Below are 26,531 nucleotides of genomic sequence, written 5' to 3' on the forward strand. Positions count from 1 at the left end.
AGTAGGCCTTTTCAGGAGGGACATTTGCATCCCTAGGTTCCAAGAAATTTTCTTTTATTTTTCTTTCAATAATTTTCTTTACTTTTCTCAGTCTTTCTGAAACTCCTGTTAGTTGACTATTTTAACTCCTGGTTTGCTTCTCAAATTTACTTCTTTTTTCTCTTCTTGATATTTACTTCCTAGGAGATCCTTCATTTTCCCCCCTAAACTTTCTATAGGGTTCTTTTTATATTTCAGCCTTCATATTTTAATTTTTCAAGAACTTTACTTTGGTATTTTGTTGTTGGAACGTGTTCTTATTTCATGGATGGTTTTCTTACCTCCCTGAGGAAATTAATGATAAGATTTTCTAACTTCTCTGTCGTTCCCCGGTACTAGCTTTGTTTTCCCCAGATTGCTTGTCCCGTGTTTGTGTGGCTTGATGTATTATTTCATACTAGAGGCTTTCCTGAAATGGATGGTGATCCTCGGCTGACTTTTCAATCTGTCAGCTGGTGGGCCTTATGCTTGGTGGACTAGGCAGTGGCTTAGTCATTTCTTCAGATGCCAATATCTGCAAGTCTATTACTTGGGCAGGTCAGTTTAACTGGAGAGGAATCCTCCGTCTCCTGCTGGGGTTATTTAGGCTTGGCTGCCAGCGTCCCAGGAAATAGGGAGACAGAGGGTGAAAGTGAGAGATCGCTCTTCTCACAGTATAGACTTTCCCCTGACGGCATCTCCCCTTCCTTCCTCTGCTATTTCTGGTGCCCGTGAGTCCAGAGTTTCTCTGGTCTGGCTTTTTCAGAGATTATATTAATGTGCTTTAGCCTGAATAGGGATGAGATATGGGCTATGGAATTAAGATGGGTATCTGGGGGCTTTATATGGACTCTCAAATCAGTCTTCATATTTTAACTCCATCCTCACCTCTGCCTCTCGAGTAACTTTAGTGCTTCCAATTCCCGAGCCCCTCTGGGATTCTGTGGCTCACATGAGCTGACCACTTGTTGGCATCTCTCTGCAGACTGCCAGGGTTTAACTGCTGGTTACCGTTCCTCCATTGACATGCTACTTCCAGAAGATTTGATATCTTTCATCTATTATTTTCTATTTTATTTGTCCTTAAGGATTTATACTTAAATTTTTATTTACTCTCATTTTAGTGAGGTTTGGAGAGGAAACAGAGATAAACATATTTGTTCTATCTGTCATATTTAATCAGAACTAAGTTTGTCCCCCAAGACTTCACAAAGAGGTAGTTTTGGGGGTAAAATCAGTTTCTGGTAGCTAAATGCTAACAGTTGGATGAATGTTGAATAGCATTTGTGTAATACTTGGAATTAATGCAGAGCTAAAAGGTTGTTACCTGATTGTTACTCATCTCTACAGATATGATTTAGTAACTGCAGCTGAGTTTTTGCATAGCCATAACAGGTCTTTCTCCTTTCAAGGAAAGGTAAACTTCTAATCTGAGTTACTAGGCAGTTGCCGAGGAAGTCATTGGTCTGCAGGAAGGGAAGGGCTGGGATGGGTGATATTTCCCCTTTCTCACTTTGCCCATAACACACAGTGAACAGAGAAGGTTCAGGTTAAAGGAAGGAACCTCTCCCTTGGCTTTGTTCCGCATTCGCATCTAGCCTGCTAGAAGAGGTTGTCATACTCAGCCTCTTTAGTGTCTTCACTTTCTTTAGTGACTTCACACCTGCCAGGAACTTTTCGTGTTTTCACATCTGCCAGTAGAGAGGAGAGCAGGCTGGCAAGGGCGTCTGTGCCCCCTGTCATCCTGTTAGGTTTCTTGGGGAGATGTCACTTGTTTATTTGGCTGCTCTGGATCTTAGCTGTGGCACGTGAGGTCTTTTAGTTGCAGCACGTATGATCTTTAGTTGCAGCATGTGAACTCTTGGTTGCAGCATGTGGGATCTAGTTCCCCAACCAGGGATTGAACCTGGGTCCCCTGCACTGGGAGCGCAGAGTCTTAGCCACTGGACCACTAGGGAAGTCCTGATGTCACTCACGTAGATAGGGGATGGGGAGGAGCTGCACTTGCTCTTCCTCTAACTCACCAGTGGGTGGCAGAGACTTGGGGTATGGCTGTGAGTACCCCCACACACTCCCTGATGTTCATGAATTTTTGTCAAGTATTGCCACTGCACGATGTCCCTTTCCTCCCAGCTGTGTCAGCACTTCTATACAAGGCTAACTGCCTCTTCCTCACCTCCTTGGCAGAAACGTGTGCCGTCAACAATGGAGGCTGTGACCGCACCTGCAAGGATACTTCGACAGGGGTCCATTGCAGTTGTCCTCTCGGCTTCACGCTCCAGATGGATGGAAAGACCTGTAAAGGTAGCCTGGGCCTCTCCATGCGGCTCACCTGGGGGAGTAAAGGCAGTTCTCCTCCTCCACGCCTCCTGAGCGACTCCAGATTTGCTTATGATTCATATTGATCAAAAGAAAGCGTTTCTTCCCTAGGCTAGTAGAAGGTTATAATTGAGGAAGCTTAATTAGAACTGACTTAATTACAGTAACTGTAGAGAAGGTCAGCTTCTACAGGCATGATCCATTTCAGGCAGTGGCCTTATTAGAAAAAAGCAGTTGTTCACGGAAACATTCATTTCCAGGAGATAATATCATCCTATCATAAATAACAGCCAAGATTGTTATCCAGAGAGCTTAATGAATGTACCATTAACATGTAGTAATGAATAGAGACCCCAGTTACTTAGTATTTCATGGGCAAGAGTACAAAGGCATCGTTCTTTAATGTGATTTAAAAAAAGTAGATAAACGGTTACCAGATGGAACAGAAAAGATAAGATTAATCAAGTATCAGAAATCATTTAAAAGCATTGAGGCTATTTAATCATTATGTAATTTGCCAAAACAAATATTCTAGTTCCTTATAGTTTAAATCATTAAACTGGAATGGGAAGTATAGGAAAGGAAGCCATCTCATCTTGAGAGACCAGTGCAGGCATGAGAAAGTAATAAGGCATCCCCATTTTCCCTTAGTTTGTTTCCTTAATGCCGGTTAAGTGAAGGGCAGCATAAGTCCGAATTCTCCAGGGTATGAGGCACTTGTCTTTCAAAACGGGTTAAGCCAGACAAGAGAAGTTGTGTAAGATGGAAGACATCAGTAAACATCCTTAAATGCCTTTATGGGTCTCTTTCTGTTTCAGAGAATAATGAAGCACGCACAATAGCACTTCAGGGATTTGTGGCTAACAAGGCAAGTACCGCTGTCTGATTTGCCGATGCTTGCCTGTTACAGATATTGATGAGTGCCAGTCGCGCAATGGAGGGTGTGATCATTTCTGCAGAAACACCGTGGGCAGTTTTGACTGCAGCTGCAAAAAGGGATTTAAGTTATTAACAGATGAGAAGTCTTGCCAAGGTATGTGCTGAAATATAGCTGTGCCCTGCAGTGCCCACTGGTTGGATTAGAGAAGACGAAACCTCACTCGGGCCGAGACCGGCTCTCTGGGCTTCTCAACGGAGTCGTTAATCCAACCTCCAGCCTGTGCTTCACTTTTTTCATCTGTTAGGTAAAATAAAAACATGAGTTAGCTCACAGGTATATTTTGGAAATTCAGTTGTTGATGATTAGAGAACACCTCAAAGAACCTGTGTGGTGTGATTACAGCCAGAGCTTGCTGCTAGAAATAGGTCACAGAATGCAAGCAGGGTTGTGTTAGGGTTGAGATGATGAATACATTCCCTTTTCTAAAACTTCCTTGAGTGTTATGGATTTCCTAACAAAATTTGGTGCAAAAAGATGTTGATTTAATTAACATATCTTTTCTCAGCAAAAAGTTGGGGTCAACTAATTGGTCCCTTTTTATAGGCCTTGTTTGAATGACCAGCCTTTGGTGTTTGGGGCAAGGGTAAGGGATGAGGGAGAGAGGGGACTGAGTGGAGGAGAGGCTGGGCAGTCCTTGAGCAGGATGTCAAACCCCTTCTCAGACACATTCTTCCCACATAAGGGATGTTTTAAGGGAGCTTCTCTGGGTAGCTGTTATTGATCTTAATAATTGTTTTGGACAGCGATAAGCTGTTTTGGGTTGAGGGGGCATCATTTATATTTCCAGATGAGCACCTTGTATGCCCTATTGACATGCAGAAAGAAACCCACAGGAAAGATGTGCTGGCATTTATTCCTGTTTCATTTCTGAGAATAAGAACAGCTTAATTTATTTTGTTAGAAGTCCCACAGAATCAGAAAAAAAAAAATCTGATTTCACTTCAGATAATAAAGATACAACATTCTTTAAAAAAATCTTATGGTCTTAAAATCTTAAGTTTCTCTCTTGGTTTTTTCCTTCTTGATACATAATTTGTCAGACTCTTCACATATAGCCCCCTTTAAAGTCAGTGAGTTCATTTTAGATAACTACTGCGTGATTTTCTTCTGTTTGACTTGGAAAGAAAATTTACTGTTCCACATGATGTTTCATAATGTATAGAGCAAGAAATACTATTTAAGCTGTGTAAACACATTAAAAAGGAATTAGAAAAGTGATCTCATTATTTTTGGCAAAGCAAGAGCCCTTTGTGAGCAGCCAAAGTTAGCTACCGAACAAGCCCACATTCTCAGTAACTGGCTGATATTAATAACAGAATTCATAGAATGACATCAGTTGCTACAGAGCAAATAGACTTTTTCTCATTTTTCACTGATCAGTCTTGGTAGAACAAATATTTGCACAGAACAAACTTACTGAAGAAATTTCCAGGACTTCTGGGAAAAAGTGGATGAAGAGGTTTTTTAAGATTTTGTTCTTTTTTATTTCATGTTTTTCATTCCTCCGATTCCTTCCAAATGTTTGTTTTTTATTAACGAAGTTTCTCATGGCACAGTTGGTGTTGAAAAAGGGATCTAGCAATGGTCTAGTTGGCTTGCACTGAGTCCTGCCCTGGTCCTGGTCTGTCCATCTGGGGACCCAAGTCATAACTGTTAAAATCTTCCCAAGAGTTGAGGAAGTGAAACACTGAAATTCCAGGGTACGGGAAAGATGTGAGAACAGACTAGGGAAGAAGAGATGATTAGATTGACGAATGCAGCCTCCTGAGGCTAGTTTTCATGACCTCAACTGAAGCCAAGGAGGCTTCCATGCTGAACCAGGAAGGGAGGGTTCTCCTGGGACTGAAACAGGAGGGAGGAACAAAGCCAAAGACTGGCCAAAAGGATCTAGTTTGGTACTTAAGCACCACATTTCAGGGTCTGCAACAGAAAATTACTGAGGATGTTAATGTTAATGCCTTTTTTTTTTTTTTTTTTTAGTGCAGAGGGCATTAAAGATCAGGATCAACTGGTCTCCTGGGGCCAGAAGACAAATTCTGGCTAGACCCAAAAGAGATATCTCCAGCTCAAGTGCTTTCTCTTTTTAATTGAATATAGCTTATAACATTACTATGGCTCTTTTACCAATTAGTAATAGAATAGTAATAACTCACAGTTCAGTTCAGTTCAGTTCAGTCGCTCAGTTGTGTCCGACTCTCAGTTCAGTTCAGTTCAGTTCAGTCACTCAGTCGTGTTCGACTCTTTGCGACCCTATGAATCGCAGCACGCCAGGCCTCCCTGATCATCACCATCTCCCAGAGTTCACTCAGACTCACATCCATCGAGTCAGTGATGCCATCCAACCATCTCATCCTCTGTCGTCCCCTTCTCCTCCTGCCCCCAATCCCTCCCAGCATCAGAGTCTTTTCCAATGAGTCAACTCTTCGCATGAGGTGGCCAAAGTATTGGGCTTTCAGCTTCAGCATCATTCCTTCCAAAGAAATCCCAGGGTTGATCTCCTTCAGAATGGACTGGTTGGATCTCCTTGCAGTGCAAGGGACTCTCAAGAGTCTTCTCCAACACCACAGTTCAGAAGCATCAATTCTTCGGTGCTCAGCCTTCTTCACAGTCCAACTCTCGCATCCATACATGACCACAGGAAAAACCATAGCCTTGACTAGACAGACCTTAGTCGGCAAAGTAATGTCTCTGCTTTTGAATATACTATCTAGGTTGGTCATAACTTTTCTTCCAAGGAGTAAGCGTCTTTTAATTTCATGGCTGCAATCACCATCTGCAGTGATTTTGGAGCCCCCAAAAATAAAGTCTGACACTGTTTCCACTGTTTCCCCATCTATTTCTCATGAAGTGATGGGACCAGATGCCATGATCTTCGTTTTCTGAATGTTGAGCTTTAAGCCAACTTTTTCGCTCTCCTCTTTCACTTTCATCAAGAGGCTTTTTAGCTCCTCTTCACTTTCTGCCATAAGGGTGGTGTCATCTGCATATCTTAGGTTATTGATATTTCTCCCAGCAATCTTGATTCCAGTTTGTGTTTCTTCCAGTCCAGCGTTTCTCATGATGTACTCTGCATACAAGTTAAATAAGCAGAGTGACAATATACAGCCTTGACACACTCCTTTTCCTATTTGGAACCAGTCTGTTGTTCCATGTCCAGTTCTAACTGTTGCTTCCTGACCTGCATACAGATTTCTCAAGAGGCAGGTTAAGTGGTCTGGTATTCCCATCTCTTTCAGAATTTTCCACAGTTTATTGTGATCCACACAGTCAAAGGCTTTGGCATAGTCAATAAAGCAGAAATAGATGTATTTCTGGAACTCTCTTGCTTTTTCCATGATCCAGCAGATGTTGGCAATTTGATCTCTGGTTCCTCTGCCTTTTCTAAAACCAGCTTGAACATCAGGGAGTTCATGGTTCACGTATTGCTGAAGCCTGGCTTGGAGAATTTTGAGCATTACTTTACTAGCCTGTGAGATGAGTGCAATTGTGCGGTAGTTGGAGCATTCTTTGGCATTGCCTTTCTTTGGAATTGGAATGAAAACTGACCTTTTCCAGTCCTGTGGTCACTGCTGAGTTTTCCAAATTTGCTGGCATATTGACTGCAGCACTTTCACAGCATCATCTTTCAGGATTTGAAATAGCTCTACTGGAATTCCATCCCCTCCACTAGCTTTGTTCGTAGTGATGCTTTCCAAGGCCCACTTGACTTCACATTCCAGGATGTCTGGCTCTAGATTAGTGATCACATCATCATGATTATCTGGGTCGTGAAGATCTTTTTTGTACAGTTCTTCCATGTATTCTTGCCACCTCTTAATATCTTCTGCTTCTGTTAGGTCCATACCATTTCTGTCCTTTATCAAGCCCATCTTTGCATGAAATGTTCCCTTGGTATCTCTAATTTTCTTGAAGAGATCTCTAGTCTTTCCTATTCTGTTGTTTTCCTCTATTTCTCTGCATTGATCGTTGAGGAAGGCTTTCTTATCTCTTCTTGCTATTCTTTGGAACTCTGCATTCAGATGCTTATATCTTTCCTTTTCTCCTTTGCTTTTCGCTTGTCTTCTTTTCACAGCTATTTGTAAGGCCTCCCCAGACAGCCATTTTGCTTTTTTGCATTTCTTTTCCATGGGGATGGTCTTGATCCCTGTCTCCTGTACAATGTCACAAACCTCATTCCATAGTTCATCAGGCACTCTATCTATCAGATCTAGTCCCTTAAATCTATTCCTCACTTCCACTGTGTAATCATAAGGGATTTGATTTAGGTCATACCTGAATGGTCTAGCGGTTTTCCCTACTTTCTTCAATTTAAGTCTGAATTTGGCAATAAGGAGTTCATGATCTGAGCCACAGTCAGCTCCTGGTCTTGTTTTTGTTGACGGTATAGAGCTTTTCCATCTTTGGCTGCATAGAATATAATTAATCTGATTTCGGTGTTGACCATCTGGTGATGTCCATGTGTAGAGTCTTCTCTAGTGTTGTTGGAAGAGGGTGTTTGCTATGACCAGTGCATTTTCTTGGCAAAACTCTATTAGCCTTTGCCCTGCTTCATTCTGCATTCCAAGGCCAAATTTGCCTTTTACTCCAGGTGTTTCTTGACTTCCTACTTTCGCATTCCAGTCCCCTATAATGAAAAGGACATCTTTTTTGGGTGTTAGTTCTAAAAGGTCTTGTAGGTCTTCATAGAACCGTTCAACTTCAGCTTCTTCAGTGTTACTGGTTGGGGCATAGACTTGGATAACTGTGATATTGAATGGTTTGCCTTGGAGACGAACAGAGATCATTCTGTCGTTTTTGAGATTGCATCCAAGTACTGCATTTCGGACTCTTTTGTTGACCATGATGGCTACTCCATTTCTTCTGAGGGATTCCTGCCCACAGTAGTAGATATAATGGTCATCTGAGTTAAATTCACCCATTCCAGTCCATTTTAGTTCACTGATTCCTAGAATGTCGACGTTCACTCTTGCCATCTCCTGTTTGACCACTTCCAATTTGCCTTGATTCATGGACCTGACATTCCAGGTTCCTATGCAATATTGCTCTTTACAGCATCGGATCTTGCTTCTATCACCAGTCACATCCACACTGGGTATTGTTTTTGCTTTGGCTCCATCCCTTCATTCTTTCTGGAGTTATTTCTCCACTGATCTCTAGTAGCATATTGGGCACCTAATGACCTGGGGATATCCTATCATTTTGCCTTTTCATACTGTTCATGGGGTTCTCAGGGCAAGAATACTGAAGTGGCTTGCCATTCCCTTCTCCAGTAGACCACGCTCTGTCAGACCTCTCCACCATGACCCTCCTGTCTCGCATTGCCCTGCAGGCATGGCTTGGTTTCATTGGGTTAGACAAGGCTGTGGTCCTAGTGTGATTAGATTGACTAGTTTTCTGTGAGTATGGTTTCAAGTGTGTCTGCCCTCTGATGCCCTCTTGCAACACCTACCATCTTACTTGGGTTTCTCTTATCATGGGCGTGGGGTATCTCTTCATGGCTGCTCCAGCAAAGCACAGCTGCTGCTCCTTACCTTGGACCAGGGGTATCTCCTTACCGCTGCGGTTCCTGACCTTCAAGGTGGGATAGCTCCTCTAGGCCCTCCTGCGCCTGCGCAGCCACCGCTCCTCGGGATGCTCCTCCCCGCCGCCGGCCCTGGCCTCGGGCGTCGGTGGCTCCTCCCAGCTGCCGCCCTTGGCCTCAGGCACGAGGTGGCTTCTCCCGGCCGCCCCTGACTTCGGACGCGGGGTGTCTCCTCCTGGCCGCCCCTGACCTCGGACACGGGGTGTCTCCTCCCGACCGCCGCCCCGACCTTGGACGCGGGGTAGCTCCTCCCAGCCGCCCCTGACCTTGGAAACATGGTAGCTCCTCTCGGCCGTTTCTGTGCCGTCGCAGCCTGGCACTCTAGGCCACTGCCCCTGACCTCGGACTTGGGGTAGCTCCTCTCCGCCGCGCTTAGTGCGCCGGCTCTCGCAGCCGCCTGCAGACTCTTTGCGACCCCATTAATCGCAGCATGCCAGGCCTCCCTGTCTATCACCAACTCTCGGAGTTTACTCAAACTTAGGTCCATCGAGTTGGTGATGCCATCCAGCCATCTCATCCTCTGTCGTCCCCTTCTCCTCCTGCCCCCAGTCCCTCCCAGCATCAGTCTTTTCCAATGAGTCAACTCTTCACATGAGGTGGCCAAAGTACTGGGCTTTCAGCTTCAGCATCAGTCCTTCCAGTGAACACCCAGGACTGATCTCCTTTAGAATGGACTGGTTGGATCTCTTTGCAGTCCAAGGGACTCTCAAGAGTCTTCTCCAACACCACAGTTCAAAAGCATCAATTCTTTGGTGCTCAGCTTTCTTCCCAGTCCAACTCTTACATCCATACATGACCACTGGAAAAACCATAGCCTTGACTAGCAGGACCTTTGTTGGCAAAGTAATGTCTCTGCTTTTGAATATGCTATCTAGGTTGGTCATAACTTTCCTTCCAAGAAGTGAGCATCTTTTAATTTCACGGCTACAATCACCATCTGCAGTGATTTTGGAGCCCAAAAAAATAAAGTCTGACACTGTTTCTACAGTTTCCCCATCTATTTCTCATGAAGTGACGCAACCAGATGCCATGATCTTCGTTTTCTGAATGTTGAGCTTTAAGCCAACTTTTTCACTTTCCTCTTTCACTTTCATCAAGAGGCTTTTTAGCTCCTCTTCACTTTCTGCCATAAGGGTGGTGTCATCTGCATATCTTAGGTTATTGATATTTCTCCCAGCAATCTTGATTCCAGCTTGTGTTTCTTCCAGCCCAGCATTTCTCATGATGTACTCTGCATATAAGTTAAATAAGCAGGGTGACAATATACAGCCTTGACGTACTCCTTTTCCTATTTGGAACCAGTCTGTTGTTCCATGTCCAGTTCTCACTGTTGCTTCCTGACCTGCATATAGGCTTCTCAAGAGGCAGGTTAGGTGGTCTGGTATTCCTATCTCTTTCAGAATTTTCCACAGTTTATTGTGATCCACACAGTCAAAGGCTTTGGTGCACAGGCAGCACCTTAATAGTTTACAACAATTTTTAGGTATGTTAGGGCTTCCCTGATGGCTCAGATGGTAAAGAATCTGCCTGCAGTGAGGGGGACCAGGGTTGGATCCCTGGGTGGGGAAGATCCCCTGGAGGAGGGTATGGCAACCCACTCCAATATTCTTGCCTGGAGAATTCCATGGACAGAGGAACCTAGTGGGCTACAGTCCATGCGATCACAAACAGCTGGACACGACTGAGTGACTTTCACTTCTCTTTCACTTTTAGGTATGTTATTTCACTTGACTTCATTTCAGTATCTTAAATTGCTCAGCCCTGCAAGTAAGCATGGGTGAGAGAGACCCACCTGCAAATAAACATGGGTGAGCGAGACCCACTGAGCTTTTTAGTTTGCAATAGCACTTGGCAATAAGGGTCCTGGCTGTGAATATACTTATTGTGGGTTGCTCAACACTTTCTTTAATACAAGTGAGCAGGGAGAGCTGATAGATAATTCTTTGTTGTTTTTGTTATCAGTCAGCAACTAGTGTTCTTTTTTTTTTTTTTTGTTTTTTTTTTATTTATTTTTGGGGGGGCTTTAAAAAAATTAATTTATTTATTTTTTATTTTTTATTTTACTTTACAATTCTGTATTGGTTTTGCTGTACATTGACATGAATCCACCACGGGTGTACATGTGTTCCCAAACATGAACCCCTCTCCCACCCCCTTCCCCACAACATCTCTCTGGGTCATCCCCGTGTACCAGCCCCAAGCATGCCATATCCTGCATCAGACATAGACTGGCAATTCGATTCTTACATGATTTTATACATGTTTCAATGCCATTCTCCCAAATCATCTCACCCTCTCCCTCTCCCTCTGAGTCCAAAAGTCCACTATACACATCTGTGTCTTTTTTGCTGTCCTGCGTACAGGGTCATCATTGCCATCTTTCTAAATTCCATATATATGTGTTAGTATACTGTATTGGTGTTTTTCTTTCTGGCTTACTTCACTCTGTATAATCGGCTCCAGTATCATCCATCTCATCAGAACTGATTCAAATGTATTCTTTTTAACGGCTGAGTAATACTCCATTGTGTATATGTACCCATTCTTATCCATTCATCTGCTGATGGACATCTAGGTTGTTTCCATGTCCTGGCTATTATAAACAGTCCTGCGATGAACATTGGGGTACACGTGTCTCTCAATTCTGGTTTCCTCAGTGTGTATGCCCAGCAGTGGGATTGCTGGGTCATAAGGCAGTTCTATTTGCAATTTTTTAAGGAATCTCCACACTGTTCTCCATAGTGGCTGTACTAGTTTACATTCCCACCAACAGTGTAGGAGGGTTCCCTTCTCTCCACACCCTCTCCAGCATTTATTGCTTGCAGATTTTTGGATCGCAGACATTCTGACTGGTGTGAAGTGGTACCTCATTGTGGTTTTGATTTGCATTTCTCTAATAATGAGTGATGTTGAGCATCTTTTCATGTGTTTGTTAGCCATCCATATGTCTTCTTTGGAGAAATGTCTATTTAGTTCTTTGGCCCATTTTTTGATTGGGTGGTTTATTTTTCTGGAATTGAGCTGCAGGAGTTGCTTATATATTTTTGAGATTAGTTGTTTGTCAGTTGCTTCATTTGCTATTATTTTCTCCCATTCGGAAGGCTGTCTTTTCACTTTGCTTATATTTTCCTTTGTTAGCAACTAGTGTTCTTATAAGCTTGTTTTTCTCTCCGCTTGTCCTTCAGAGTCAGTTTCAGCTCCTCTCTCCCTTTGACAATTACAGATGTGGATGAATGCTCTCTGGATAGGACCTGTGACCACAGCTGCATCAACCACCTGGGCACCTTCACATGTGCTTGCAACGAAGGGTACACCCTCTATGGCTTTACCCACTGTGGAGGTGAGCAGAGTCCCTCTAGAGTCAGATGAGGCTGGGCCTTACTCCTAAGGTTTCCTGAGATCAGGGCCAATTTTTCTAGCTTGGGAGCTGGACTGGACATACCAGTCACTTAACAGTAGTAGGGAGTCCCTCAGTTCAAGGGAAGCATCTGCTATGGGAAATCTCACATTGATGCCTTTAATTCATCAAGTGTGAAATGGAGCAGAGAGAAGAGCTGAGCTCTTTTAATGGTGAATGCTTTATGGACTTTATTGATGCTGTTGTACTCAGAGAATGGAGGATCTCTCAGGAGCTGATGCACTGTCTGCTGGAACTTCCCAACAGATAGTAAAGTCACAGTCCTCAGAGAGGCTTGGCGGCGCACCAACTGATTCCACAGTCTTACTGTGCATAGGGGCTGGCTGTGGGGCTTGGTTCGAGCTCTTTGAGCTGGTCTTCGTGCGAGTCTCTCAGCTGGAAGTGGGACCACGGACCCTATGTCTCTGCTCTGAGCCCTTGAAATAACATCTTCTGATGTCTCATGACCTTACGGCCAAGTAGACTATAGCCCAAGTCAGATTTGGTGTCACTCTGCACCCTCTAATCATCAGATGCATTTAGCAATCTTTGAGAATGCAGATTCTGATTCTTATTCTAAATGGCTAGACTTCCAAGGTGATTTTGGGGAATCTGAGGATATGGGAACCACAGGTCTAAGTATTTCCTACCCGATCCTTGTGTCCTATGTCCTTAGGAAGAATGGATAGTCGTGATTTGTCATAAATAGTGTTGTTTCTCTTCTCCTTTTCAACACATACCTCTCATGGCTGAAGACATACTCTCCAGTCCATCAAGAAAGTCCTGAATGTGAATATGTATCTGCGTTTTAGTTGGAGTCACCTTCCAACTTGGACCTAGTCTCAGGTTGATGGGGATTAATGCACATCATTTTTCTTTTTTAGTGCCAAAATTTTGACAGCATAACTGCCTCATTTAAAAAATTTTTATTATTTATTTATTTAGCTGCGTCAGGTCTTCATTGTAACACACAGACTCTCTAGTTGTGGCACATGGGCATTTTTCTTATCTATACCTCCACTTTATGAATTATCAAGTGGGGAATCCTCATTCTCTCTATCTCCCTTGGGATGTCAGTCAGGAAGACAGTGGAGCTTTAACCTGGGAGCCTGTGCTGTGCCTGAGTTGGACCCTGACAGTAGAGTGTGACCCTTTCTCAATGCACTCATTGGGGCAACTGTTTGGTCAAGAATGGAACTTGAGACCATCCTGGTGAGGCTCCTGCCAGGAAATCCACTGAATGGGGAGTGGGTCAGCTGGTGCCAAGTGCAGGTTCTGAAGGCAATTAGCACGTTCCCTTAGTGAGTTTCAGTCCCGTGACTCCCCTCCTGTTTCTTCTCTGATGGAGGGGTACTGTCAGCCGGGTCAGCGACAGATGGCTGTGACAGGAGAGTGTTTTACTTCCCAGACACCAACGAGTGCAGCGTCGACAACGGAGGCTGTCAGCAGGTCTGTGTGAACACTGTGGGCAGCCACGAATGCCACTGCTACTCTGGGTACAAGCTCCACTGGAATAAAAAGGACTGTGTGGGTAAGAGTCCCCGTGGCTCAGGCTCAGTGCAGCCCAGCCGTCCTCTCCACGCCCCCTGGACCCGGCGTGCGCCGGCCAGTCCTCTACTGAACTCTCCTGCCCTCAGCTGCAGCAGCCCATCTTTAAATAGTTCAAAAACAGGAGATACTTTGCAGGCTCTTTGGTGTTTCCTTCTGTGCTTCAGCGTAGGTTGGAACTCACTTCTGTTTGCTTTTCCTTATGAAAAGAATAGCAAACCAGAAGCTCCTTTACCTTGGGGGGTGGTGGGGAATAAGCGGCTGTCTGTGTTTTGGGCTGGGCATCCGCGCTGCGTCTTTGCTTGGGTCTTTGGTGTGTGGGAGTCAGCTGGCCTGGTCTCACCAGGAAGTGTCCTTCTCTTTCTGTAAGTGTGTGCATTTTGTCCTGTCTAGAAGTGAAGGGGGGCCTGCCCACTAGCCTGTCACCCCACGTGTCCCTGCAGTGCGGTAAGAGTGGTGGAGGAGACAGGTGCTTCCTCAGATGTCACTCTGGCATTCACCTCTCTCCAGGTGAGTGGGTCCCGGGCCCCGGGCCAGGCCTTCCTGGCTCGAGGTGTTAGAAGCCCTCACAGGTCTTCCAAGTGTTTGACCAGCTGTTCCCTGACCCTTGGAAGCCTGAGCTCTGAGACCCTGTGTTCTGGGGTTTTTTCTAGTGGTTCACGTGGAGTTGGGGGAGGAAGGGACTCGAGCTTCCGGCAGGAGAGCCTGTAATCTCACCCACATGCTGACAATCCACCTTCTGTCTGTCAGGACTGCAAGAGGCCTATTCTGTCACCTGCGGCTCTTCCTCTCCTCTCGGGAACAAACAGCAAAAATCAAATGACTCCACTTTCGGGGGTAATTACCAAATCTGCGTGTTGTCTCTGGGGCTCACCGTGTTCAATGGGCTTCATCTGTGGGGTGCTGTTCTTGGGCGTTGGCTTTGTTTTCTTTTCTCCTGATCTCTGATGCCGTGAGCATGTTACAGGATATTCTTGCCTGCAGCCTCGGCGCCTATGATCTGACTCACCGCCTAGCAGACACTTACTGAGTGTCCACTCTGTCGGGAGGCTCTGTGCAGCCCTGGTGGGTCATCATATTGGGCAGAGGGCCATGTAGCTCCGGGGCCAGGAGACTCGAGTCTCCCCAGCTCCCGGTACCATAGAGCCCCTCAGAGGCCCCCCTCAAGGAAACATGTACTTGGGGTGCAAGGCATTGGTGGAGCCATGAGCATGACAGGGGAGCAAGGATCCTGTCAAGAGAAAGAAGCCCAAACCCTTTTCGGTTTATCAGAAGACAAAGAGTAACCTTTAAAGCTTTTCAGAGGCCTTGTTCTTCTAGATTTAGACGGGTTTGTGATGATGTCATGAGAATATCTAAATAAGGAAATGGTTCTAGATGTCCATACTATGTGTTTAAGCAAAGATAGAGGCTCAAAGCATGATAATAACAGCTTGTGTGAATTGATGGAGCAGTTAAAACATGTATGAGCTGATTTATTATAATCCACGCTATAGCCCTCTGGGGGTATTTTATTGTTATTTTTATTAACCAGATGAAGAAACTGAGGTTCAGAGAGGTGAAGTAACATATCCAAAGTGAGTCAGGTGTGACATTAGTGGAGCCAGGGTTTTGACCAGGCAGTCTGGATCCAGAGTCTTGAGTTCTGTCCTTCGCTGCTCCTCTTGTCTGATGTTTGCATCCAGTCAGAGGGGACACTATGGTCTGTTTCACTTAGAGATTAAGGCCACCCTAAGGGTGGGCAAGCAAATCGTTAACAGTTATTCAGTTCTTACTATGCACCAGACAGTAGGCTAAACGTTTTTTTGTTTCGTTTTGCATTACCTCATTTAGTTCTCATAACAGCTTTAGTAGCGTAGGGACTGTCTGTTTTATGGATGAGGACACTGAGGCTTAGGGAGACTGAGTAACCTGCTCAAGTTCTCATCACAAATCGAAGGGCTGGAATGTGAATCCTGGTCGTTGGCTCCAGAGTCTAACACAAGGTTAAGACTGCCTGTGGAAGGAGAGCAGGCCCCGTGCTCCCTCACAGACCCTGAGAGTCCTGGCTGTGTTTAGTGCTGCTGTCCTTGTGTGGAATGCTGGCTCCCTCAGCCCTGCCCTCCCAGGACGGGCTTATCGAGGAGAACCTGCCTGTCCGTTTCTCTCCGCTCTCTTGTCCAAATGTGAACTGGGGGATTCTGGCCTTCCTTCTTGGAAAGGCATGGGAATGACCTCATTTTTCATCTCACTGCTGAGGCTGTTTTTGGCCCTCCCTTTGTTATGTTGGAGTGCTGGACTCATCTTAGATGAAGGGCCAAGTGTAACTCTTAGGGGACTCCTGGTGCCATTCGTCCCAGGGCCACGGGTGCCCCCGGATCCCAGTCTTCCTTGCTCTCAGTGTAAGAGAGGGGCTCAGGGTATGCTTCCAGCAATGGACAACTGCCGCTACCCGCTGTGCTTTTCATTCCTTTGCCTCCAAAGGTAACCTCTCTCACTTGTTTCTTTCTGAAGATGTCGCCACCATCAGGACAAGTGTAACCTTTAAGCTAAATGAAGGCAAATGTAGTTTGAAAAAGGCTGAGCTGTTTCCTGAGGGTCTGCGACCAGTCCTCCCAGGTATGGAATCAGGTGCAGGTAGCGTGTCTGCATGCTGGGGAAGGGATCTATAGCGAGCAGAGCCCTTCAGATGGGATCCTACAGTTCAGACTCTCTATGGACTCTCTTCTCAAGAGGAAGAAGACCCCTGCCTGGCAGCTCCATATGCTCCTGGGGTTACACATTAGGACTTCCTCTGCAGGGTACAGAGGGTGGACCTCTGGGGAAATCTGTGAGTTAATAGCAATCAATATGGGCTTAAGATGCAAGTAACTTGTGATCATATTGGGTTAAAATTTATAGATCTTAGAGTTTGCTTAAAATAAAATCCAAAGAAATGAAAAAAGGTTTGGCTCAGAAAGGATCATCCTTGGTGAACAAAAATATCATATCCAGCTTTTCTGCTGGATCTCATCTTTGGAGGCAGTGATGCCATTGGCTTCAGCAGAACAAATACTTTCCAAGTAGACCTGGCTTTATGGAAAGAGCAGAATCCAACATTCCTCTTTCTCCCCTAGCTCACATTTCCAGTATTAGTTCATAGAATAATTTTAGAGAATAAAAGAAAAATCAGGATTCATGTATTAGGGAGGGTTCTTTCCCTAGTCTACCCTCAAATAAATCATACAAACAAATAAAAGCATAGTCACTGTAGTCACATCTGGCTGCCTATTTTAAGTAACTAACCAAGATTAATTTGGGCACCTCCATTTGATGGAATTGGAGAAGGAAATGGCAACCCACCCCAATATCCTTGCCTGGGAAATCCCGCAGACAGAAGAGGCTGGGCACTACAGCCCATGAGGTAGCAAAGAGTTGGACACAACTTATCAACTAAACAGCAACATTTGATTGAATATTACACAGCTATTAATTATAGTTTTTCTTGATGGAATATCATACAGCTATTAATTATGGGTTTTCAAAGAACATTTAATGACATTAGAAAATGTTGTAATAAAGATGAAAAAAAGACTCACATTTTGTATATCTAATACAACCTAAACTGTGAAAAAAAAAAAAAAGGCATAAGTAGAAGAAAAAGAAAACTCATCACGTCCTTATTAGTGGGTTAAATCTAGGTGGAAGGATGTTGAGTGATTTTAATTTTTTTGCTGAATTTTCCAAATTCCCCAATAGTGAGCATTTATACAATTAATCAGAGGGTGAAAGCATTATTTAAAGATAGATTTAGTCTTTAGTTCATTTAATGGTATTATACTAATGTTAATTTCTTAGTTTTGATAAAGATACATGTAAATATAAGATGTTAACATTAGAGAACACTGGATGAAGAGTATGTGAGAACTCTGAGTACCCTCTCAGAAACTTTCCTATACATCTACTTCAAAATAAAAAAATTTAAAAATAGATATGGGAAAATAGAAAGTGAAAGAGGTTCAAAATGAACATCTGTTCAGTTTGAGATTTGAAGTGAGCCTTTTGAGAGGTAAGATGGATCTTTAGGGAAAAATTAATTTGCCTTCTCCTTCCTTTGACCCTGATGCCCTGCTGATTTGAACATCTTTATAATGTTAAGAGAAGAACATGATACAGATAATTCATCAGTTCAGTTGAGATTAGTTCCTTGTGTGAACAGTATGTGGATCTGCTCTTTGGTTCTGGTTAACAATCATTAGTCAAAAGATTCACTGGAAGTCAGGGAATGAGGAGTGAGGGTCAGAAACGAGCATGTCCAAGACCCTGCCTTACATAACACCTTCACTCCCGTCCTGTGTGCCGTCATGACTGTTTGGATCTGTTGATTCTTTGTGCCTTTGGTTCCCGTCTTCCACATGTGTAGCTGGGCATTCAGAAACATCCAGCATCTGTTCATGAAAATCAGTTTCGAGAGCTAAATGGTAAAGTTACATAGGAGGCAATACTGGCCCTTCAAGATTAGAATGTCATCGTGCTCCAGGCTGAGGGCTTGCAGTGTCTTGGCATCTGGAGTTAATCATCTGGTCCCCTGAGAGCTGTTCTAATGAAATGTTTACAGAGTTTGAGCGAATGTTCAGCCGAGTGCTTTGCCAGGATTTGGCTTCCGATAATTTTGTTTCTCCATACAGAGAAGCACAGCTCAGTAAAAGAGAGCTTCCGCTACGCAAACCTTACATGCAGCTCTGGCAAGCAAGTCCCAGGAGGCCCTGGCCGACCGAGCGCCCCTAAGGAAATGTTTATCACTGTTGAGTTTGAGCTTGAAACTAACCAAAAGGAGGTGACAGGTTGGTTTGAAAATAGTCTCTGGTGCCAGGCTTCTTACAGCTTTCTCCTGTTTCTTTGCCTTTCGCTCTTCATCATTCTTGTGGGGGGAAATTGTACATTCACTTAAGTATCTCCTGTTTTTTTTTTTGTTGTTGTTTGTTTACTCCCAAACTACACTGAACTGGTTTGGAACCTGATGATTTTATCTGCCTCATCAAAACTCAAAGCTACCATTTTGGCCAACAAATTTCTGTTTGAATCAAATGCTGCCCAGCCTGCTCGGTGCCCAGCTCCACATCTCTCCCCACGCTGTCTGCAGGGGGCTGTGAGTGTTGGTAGGCCCTGCAGTCGGTCTAGACATAGTCCAGCAGACACGTACAGCAGCCTGAGCTCCCTTCCACTACACTCTCTGGTTTCTGCAGGGTCCTGTGATCTCAGTTGCATCGTAAAGCGAAGAGAGAAGCGGCTCCGGAAGGCCATCCGCACGCTCCGGAAGGCTGCCCACAGGGAGCAGCTGCACCTCCAGCTCTCAGGCGTGAACCTTGAAGTGGCTAAAAAGTCTCCCCGAACATCTGAACGCCAGATACAGTCCTGTGCAATGGGCCAGGACCATGGAGGAAACCAGTGTGGTGAGTGGCCTGCTAGCTGGGACATTTTTACTAATAGAACTCTCTTGAGCTCCAAAAACACTAGGGGTAGCCATAAGTAAGTCTGGCCCATCCTTTCTCCCCAGGCTCCTTCCAGAGAACACCCGGGATCCCCACCCTCATTTGAAATCTACACTTGGTATTGCCCTTTCCTACTGGATCAGGAGCCCCTGTCCACAAGGAGTAGTGCCTGGCACTTAGTAAATATTGGTTGAGTCAAGGGATAGGATAGAAGAGGCAGGGCTGATGAGAAGAGAGAGGGTTGTCCTTTAAGGATCTGAGGGACTGTGGTCTTCAAAGCGCTGTGGTCCCCTAGCTGTGGCAGGACTGCAAATATAAGACATCATTGAGCCTTTTCGACACTCCGCTTTCAACAGTTCCCCTATCATCTCCCTGTGGTTTGACCCCTGGTGGCAGTTAACAAACTCTTGTCCATAATTTTGTGGAGGGGAGAGGCTAGGGATCCTCAGCTGCCTTATGAGATCCCTGAGGTATGGCCCAAGCTTCTGATGAAGTTCCAGGCAAGAGGAATCTGGGCAGGAGGTTCCAAGGTAGTCACTCTTGAGGTGTGTTTGTTGTGAGAGATTGTTCTGGGCAATTATGGGAGACTCTACTGAAGGAGTCTTAGAAGGGGGAAAAGTAGGGTCTTACTTTATAGTAATAATGGTAATGATTTGAGGCATAACACTAAGCATTTTATGTACATTACTTCATTCAATCCTTATAGTCATCTGACCAGGCAGTATTATTATCTGCATTTTACAGAAGAGCAAACTGGAGTTCAGAGGGGTAAGTATTCTTGCTCAAGGTCACAAGGATGGTCCTACTCCAAACCCTGTGCTCTGGTCCTAAAGAAAGGTGAATTTCAATAAGCAGACCCCTCCAGAGTAAAGTGATGTCCTTTCTAAAGCGTCATTAGAGGAACAAGGCCTGAGAAATGAAGCTTGAGCTAAGGAGTAATAAATCAGTGTTTCAAAAGAAGCAAAGCTAAGCCCAGAGGCACTTGTTCACCACAGCCCTATTCTGTTGCTTTGCCAAAACATACTGGAAATCATGTATAAAATCAAGTGGTAACTGTCTACCAGGGGCTCTTCTCAAATAATCGTAACTCTCATTCCAGCTGACTCTCTTGGAAAAAAAAAAAAAAGGATAAAAACAACCCAGCTGGTTGATTTGTTCTCACTTAAAATTTGAAGAGTTCCAGTTTTCATATCAAAACGGTGATGAGAATTGGCTGTTGCTGCCCTAGTTTCCAGGGTGAGCTGCAGAAACTGTCAGGGACAGGCAGGTCTGTCCTGCTTCTGGCCTCAGAGCTGTATTACACCCCTCGTCCCCAAGTGCTGCAAGCTTACCAGGGAGCCTTTATGGCCAATTAAGAGTTCAGAAAAAGCTAATGTCAAGGGCCTTTGTGGAACAACTCCCAGTGAGAATATTATTAATACTACTATGGGTATGCTTCTGGGGAATAAAGACCTCACGGTGAGGATCGGGAGTTGCCTCATGACTGTGGCCACTTGTGGAAGACACAGAGTACGAGGTTAGTGTGGCTGTTGTGTGTGTGAATGTGTCCCTGAGATGCTTGTCATGCCGAGTTAGGTTGGATTTGCTTCTAAGAGAGGCCACGTGACTTGTCTCTAGCGCTCCCTCTAGCACTGGATGAATTTTGTAGCCCGCAAGGGACCGTTTCAGGTTCACCCCGTCTGACAGCAGCATTGACGATTTTACGATGTCAAGGAACACAGCCCAAGGAACTACCGGTGAAGCTTTCCTCCTGCTGGAGGGAGGAAGTGGGTATAAAGAAGGGTCAGTTGAGTTAGTTGGAAAGGCTTTTTACCCAGCACACTCCTGGCAACGGCAAACCATGGTGTGTGTGTGTCTGTCTTATATTCCTGGTCGATTAACGCAGTTGTGTCCGACTCTTTCCAACCCCATGGACTGTAACCCACCAGGCTCCTCTGTCCATTCCCTTCTCCAGGGGATCTTCCCGATCCAGGGATTGAACCCACAGACCCACATCTCCTGCATTGCAGGCAGATTCTTTACCATCTGAGCCACCAGAGAAGTCCTGCATTAATGGTGTTAGAACCTCATAAAGACCAGGCTTACCGGTATATTCTGAACTCTGATACCACATGCAATGAAGACAAATGGAGGATAATTCTTTTTGGGGATTATTTTATATTTCTGGGACTTCTTTGGTAGCTCAGATGGTAAAGAATCTGCCTGCAGTGCAGGAGACCTGGGTTTAATCCCTGGGTCAGGAAGAGCCCCTAGAGAAGGGAATGGCTACCCACTGCAGTATTCTTGCCTAGATTCCATGGACAGAGGAACCTGGTGAGCTACTGTCCATTTTTGTTTCTAGAAAAGAGCCCAAGGAGTGTTTTGAGTCACCTAGAAGGAGAGATGGGACCATTATGTTTTTCCTTTAAAATATATATATTTTTTAGTTTTTAATTACCTAGAAGTGGTACATGTGTCAAATGATATAGAAATGTACACAGGATGAAAAATTTCCAATCAGCTTCTAACCTCACTCCCCAGAAATAATCACTATCAATAGTTTGCTGTGGATTTTTCTACATCTGTTTTTATGCAGATATAAAAATGAAATTTTATGTATTCATTCAACAAATATTTATTGGGCACCAAATGTGTGCCAGGAACTATTCTAGGTGTTGGAATCCAATAATGAGACAAAAGAGCAAAAATCTCAGCCCTCGCCGAGTTTAGAGTTCTAGAAGAGGGAGACAGACCACAAACCAATAGAGAAGAAAGTATATCCTGTAGCAAATGGTGGTGAGGGAGTGAAGAACAGGTAAGCATGGAAGTGGAATAGAAAATGCCGAGGTGGGACTTCCCTGGTGATCCGGTGGTTAAGACTCCACGCTTGCATTGCAGGGGGCGCAGGTTTGATTCCTGGTCATGCTGTGCAGCACAGCCATAAAATAAAAATAAATAAATAAAAAGAAAATGCCAGGGAAAGGGGAGGGGTGAGGAGGAAAGTACTCTGCCAAAATGCAGACTATGCTCAGGGGCTGTGGTCACTGAAAAGTGAAATTTGGGGAGCGATGTGAAGGATGGGAGGCACTAGCAGTGAGGACTTCTAGGGGAAGCGTCCCAGGTAAAGGAAACAGCGAGTACTAAAACCCCGAGGCACTGAGGAGAAGACCGGGATGAAGAGAGCTGGGGAGAGGAGGGTGGAGGAAGAAAGTCAGAGCAGAGGCAGAGGGCCAGAGCACGTGGGAAATGGAAATTACGGTGAGGACTCCGAATCTGAGTGAGAGAAAAGCCTGAGAAGGGATTTTAGCAAAGTGATAACAAGGTTCTGACTTGTTTGAAAGGGATAACTTTGGCTGCTGTATTAAAAACAGGCTGAAGGTTTGTATGTGATAAAACAGTAAAAAATATATCAATGGTATTTTAATGTACTGCATATTGTTTTTAACTACAGAGTAGATCATGGCCACCTTTCCATGCTAACAGAGGAGCTATAATACTTCTTTTAAAGCTTCCTGGTCTACGTTTGTTTTAAGACACCAGTATTTATTAGCCATCCTCCTGAGGGTGACATTTAATCAAGCTATTCCTAATTTTTCTATTACCAACAATGCTGCAATAAATATTCTTTTTGTGCACAGACCAATATTTCTGGAAGACAGACTTGTAGATGTTTAATTGCAGGTCGAAGGATGTACATGTTTAAAACTGAATCAGTTCAGTTCAGTTGCTCAGTCGTGTCTGACTCTTTGTGACCCCATGAATCGCAGCACGCCAGGCCACCCTGTCCATCACTAACTCTTGGAGTTCACTCAGACTCACGTCCATCGAGTCAGTGATGCCATCCAGCCATCTCATCCTCTGTCGTCCCCTTCTCCTCCTGTCCCCAATCCCTTCCAGCATCAGAGTCTTTTCCAATGAGTCAACTCTTCGCATGAGGTGGCCAAAGTACTGGAGCAGCTTTAGCATCATTCCTTCCAAAGAAATCCCAGGGCTGATCTCCTTCAGAATGGACTGGTTGGATCTCCTTGCAGTCCAAGGGACTCTCAAGAGTCTTCTCCAACACCACAGTTCAAAAGCATCAATTCTTCGGCACTCAGCCTTCTTCACAGTCCAACTCTTACATCCATTCATGACTATTGGAAAAAACATAGCCTTGACTAGATGCACCTTAGTCCGCAAAGTAATGTCTGCTTTTGAATATGCTATCTAGGTTGATCATAGCTTTCCTTCCAAGGAGTAAGCATCTTTTAATTTCATGGCTGCAGTGATTTTGGAGCCCCCCAAAATAAAGTCTGACACTGTTTCCACTGTTTCCCCATCTATTTGCCATGAAGTGATGGGACTGGATGCCATGATCTTTGTTTTCTGAATGTTGAGCTTTAAGGCAACTTTTTCACTCTACTCTTTCACTTTCATCAAGAGGCTTTTTAGTTCCTCTTCACTTTCTGCCATAAGGGTGGTGTCATCTGCATATCTGAGGTGATTGATATTTCTCCTGGCAATCTTGATTCCAGCTTTTGCTTCTTCCAGTCCAGCGTTTCTCATGATGTACTCTGCATATAAGTTAAATAAGCAGGGTGACAATATACAGCCTTGACGTACTCCTTTTCCTATTTGGAACCAGTCTGTTGTCCAGTTCTAACTGTTGCTTCCTGACCTGCATACAGATTTCTCAAGAGGCAGGTCAGGTGGTCTGGTATTCCCATCTCTCTCAGAATTTTCCACAGTTTATTAAAACTGAATAGATACTGCTAACTCAGCCTCCAGAAACATACTAATATATACTCCCTCCAACATTGTGATTGAGTGCTTATTGCCCCACATCATTGGTAACATGGATTATATTTTATTGATCTTTTTAAGTTTTGAAAATCTGATAAGTAAAAATGATGGTCATTTGAACTTGTGTTTCTTTGATTATTAGTAAAACTGAGCATGCTGTCATATGTCTATGGCCATTTTGATTTCCTCTTCTGAGAATATCCATTTTCTTTAGCTATTTTTCCATTGAAGTTTTTGTTTTTCCAATGTAATTTTTAAAAAATAAAATTTAAGGCCCCACATTTTATCAAAGAACATAGTCACTTCTGACCAAACATTTTCTTTCTTATAATAATTTTATATAGTAAAGTCTCATTATTTTGGCATTTGAGGACTTTGAGGACAGCCCGCTCTGCAAGTGATCTTTATACCATCTGTGATCAATTTTAGCAAGATGGCAAAAAAAAAAAAGGCAATTATATTCTCCAAGGAACAAATCCATCAAGCTCGTAGTAATTCATAAAGTCCTTTGTATCTAAAGAAAAATTAATAATGACTTGGATTTCTCTTTTTCTTTCATAGCTATTTATCCTTTCATAAAGGATACATTATTTAAGGAATATACTTGTTAAAGTATAAATTTTTATATTTGATTATTTTGAAACTTGCTGAAATTTTGAAAAGACAACCCAGACAACTGGCAAACTGGGAAGTATTCTAGTGCCTGGGTCCTTGAGGAACTAGAAAAGTTTAATTCAAATTTTAATAGTAGTAGCTTTTTTCTGCAGCAGTTGGGAAAAATTAATTCAAATAGAATTTATTGAGATCCCACTCTGTGCCACAAAAAGAACTTGGGATGAAGCACTAAGAATATAATGGGTGAAAACCGTGCTTTTATGAAGTTCACATTCTAATAGAGAGAGATGGGTAATCAAAAAGTAAAGGAAAAGATAGTTTCAGAAAGTATAAGTGCTATTGAACATAATAGAACAGAAAGTGTCAGAGGGGAGGAGCGACTTCTGCTCTTTACAGGGTATTCAGGGAAGGCTGTCAGAGCAGATTGCGTTTGAGCTGAGACCTAAGTCAGAAGGAAGAACTGAGCATGCAAACCCAATGGAAGCAGGAGGCACTTGAACAGAGGAGACAGCAGCATGTGCAAAGGGCCTGAGGCAGGGAGAAACCAGGTATTTTCTTGATTTTTTCAAAACTGAGAAATTATTTGGAATTGAGCAGGTGGAAAATTTCTGTTTTAAATCAAGGAAAATGTAAGTGGTATATTAGCAATATAGACCAATATTAAACTAATATTTATCACCTAGACTTGATAGGAAATTCCTTTAATTAAAAAGTTTAAAAAACATAATTTAGTAAAATGTTGACATCTATTGAACACTTAATGCCTTCAACCCTTTGTTAAGCACCTTACTTCTGTGCGTGTTTAGTCACGTCAATCACGTCTGACTTTTTGCGACCCTGTGGACTATAACTGACCAGGCTCCTCTGTCCATGGGATTCTCCAGGCAAGAATACTGTAGTGGGTTGTCATGCCCTCCTCCAGGGGATCTTCCTGAGCCAGGGATTGAACCCGAGTCTCTAATGTCTCCTACATTGGCAGGTGGGTTCTTTACCACTAGTGCCACGTGGGAAGCCCTAAGCACCTTACACGACTCTTCTAATTTAGTCCTTGTCACAAGTCTATTCTGCATCATACCGTTTTTATAAATAAGGAAACAAAGGCATGAGAAGGTAAGCAGTTTTCTCAGTGTCATGCAGCAAGCAAGTGGCAGAGCCAGGATTCAAATTTGGGTCTGACTCAAGAGCCCATGTTCCTAACTCTCAGTTTGAATACTCTCACCTCTCCTGGGTACTGGGTATGCCTTGTGATTATCCTGAGTGAGTGAGTGAAGTCACACAGTCGTGTCCGACTTTTTGCCACCCCATGGACTGTAGCCTACCAGGCTCCTCTGCCCATGGGATTTTCCAGGCAATAGTACTGGAATGGATTGCCATTTCCTTCTCCAGGGGATCTTCCCAACCCAGGGATCGAACCCGGGTCTCCCGCATTGTGGACAGGCGCTTTACCGTCTGAGCCACATACCCAACTGATATGGAGAGTCTTCTGTGGGCCAGCTTTGTGATGGGTGCTGAGGAGGACTGAATAAGTAAGATAGCATCTCTCAAGTCATAACCCTCCCAGGGAAGAGTCAGAGAAGGCTTCCCCAAAGAGGGAAAGCCTTGGTGAGCTTTAAAGGGAGCACAGATGATGCATAAATGGGTAGAGGAAGAGCCTTGGAGAATGAGGACCAGCAAGATGTGCACAGAGGATCTTTGGCATTTCAGTATTACTGTCCCTGGAGTGGAAGGTGGGATGTGATGGGCAGCAAGGCTAGTGGGAAAAACATGGCCAAGTCATGAGAGACCTTGAATATATTTATCTGTTCAGTTCAGTTCAGTCACTCAATCGTGTCTGACTCTTTGCGACCCCATGAATCGCGGCATGCCAGGCCTCCCTGTTCATCACCATCTCCCGGAGTTCAC

At 44.1% G+C, this 26,531-nt stretch overlaps 1 protein-coding gene across 5 annotated transcripts in view; it reads left to right on the top strand.

Moving 5' to 3' along the window:
* Positions 1-26,531, top strand: part of SCUBE2 (signal peptide, CUB domain and EGF like domain containing 2) — a 77,463-nt gene that overhangs the window by 25,718 nt on the left and 25,214 nt on the right. For 4 of the 5 annotated variants that reach the window (XM_040258411.1, XM_040258412.1, XM_040258414.1 and 1 more), the window contains 9 exons: positions 2,206-2,322; positions 3,248-3,370; positions 12,082-12,198; positions 13,664-13,786; positions 14,197-14,313; positions 14,554-14,640; positions 16,297-16,401; positions 18,450-18,605; positions 19,008-19,214. In XM_040258411.1, the coding sequence (XP_040114345.1) occupies positions 2,206-2,322; positions 3,248-3,370; positions 12,082-12,198; positions 13,664-13,786; positions 14,197-14,313; positions 14,554-14,640; positions 16,297-16,401; positions 18,450-18,605; positions 19,008-19,214 (1,152 nt within the window). The remainder of the gene's footprint in view (positions 1-2,205; positions 2,323-3,247; positions 3,371-12,081; positions 12,199-13,663; positions 13,787-14,196; positions 14,314-14,553; positions 14,641-16,296; positions 16,402-18,449; positions 18,606-19,007; positions 19,215-26,531) is intronic. The other variant, XM_040258416.1, reaches the window with a different exon arrangement.

Source organism: Oryx dammah, unplaced genomic scaffold (assembly GCF_014754425.2).
Source record: "Oryx dammah isolate SB20612 unplaced genomic scaffold, SCBI_Odam_1.1 HiC_scaffold_17, whole genome shotgun sequence".
Taxonomy (NCBI): Eukaryota; Metazoa; Chordata; class Mammalia; order Artiodactyla; family Bovidae; genus Oryx; species Oryx dammah.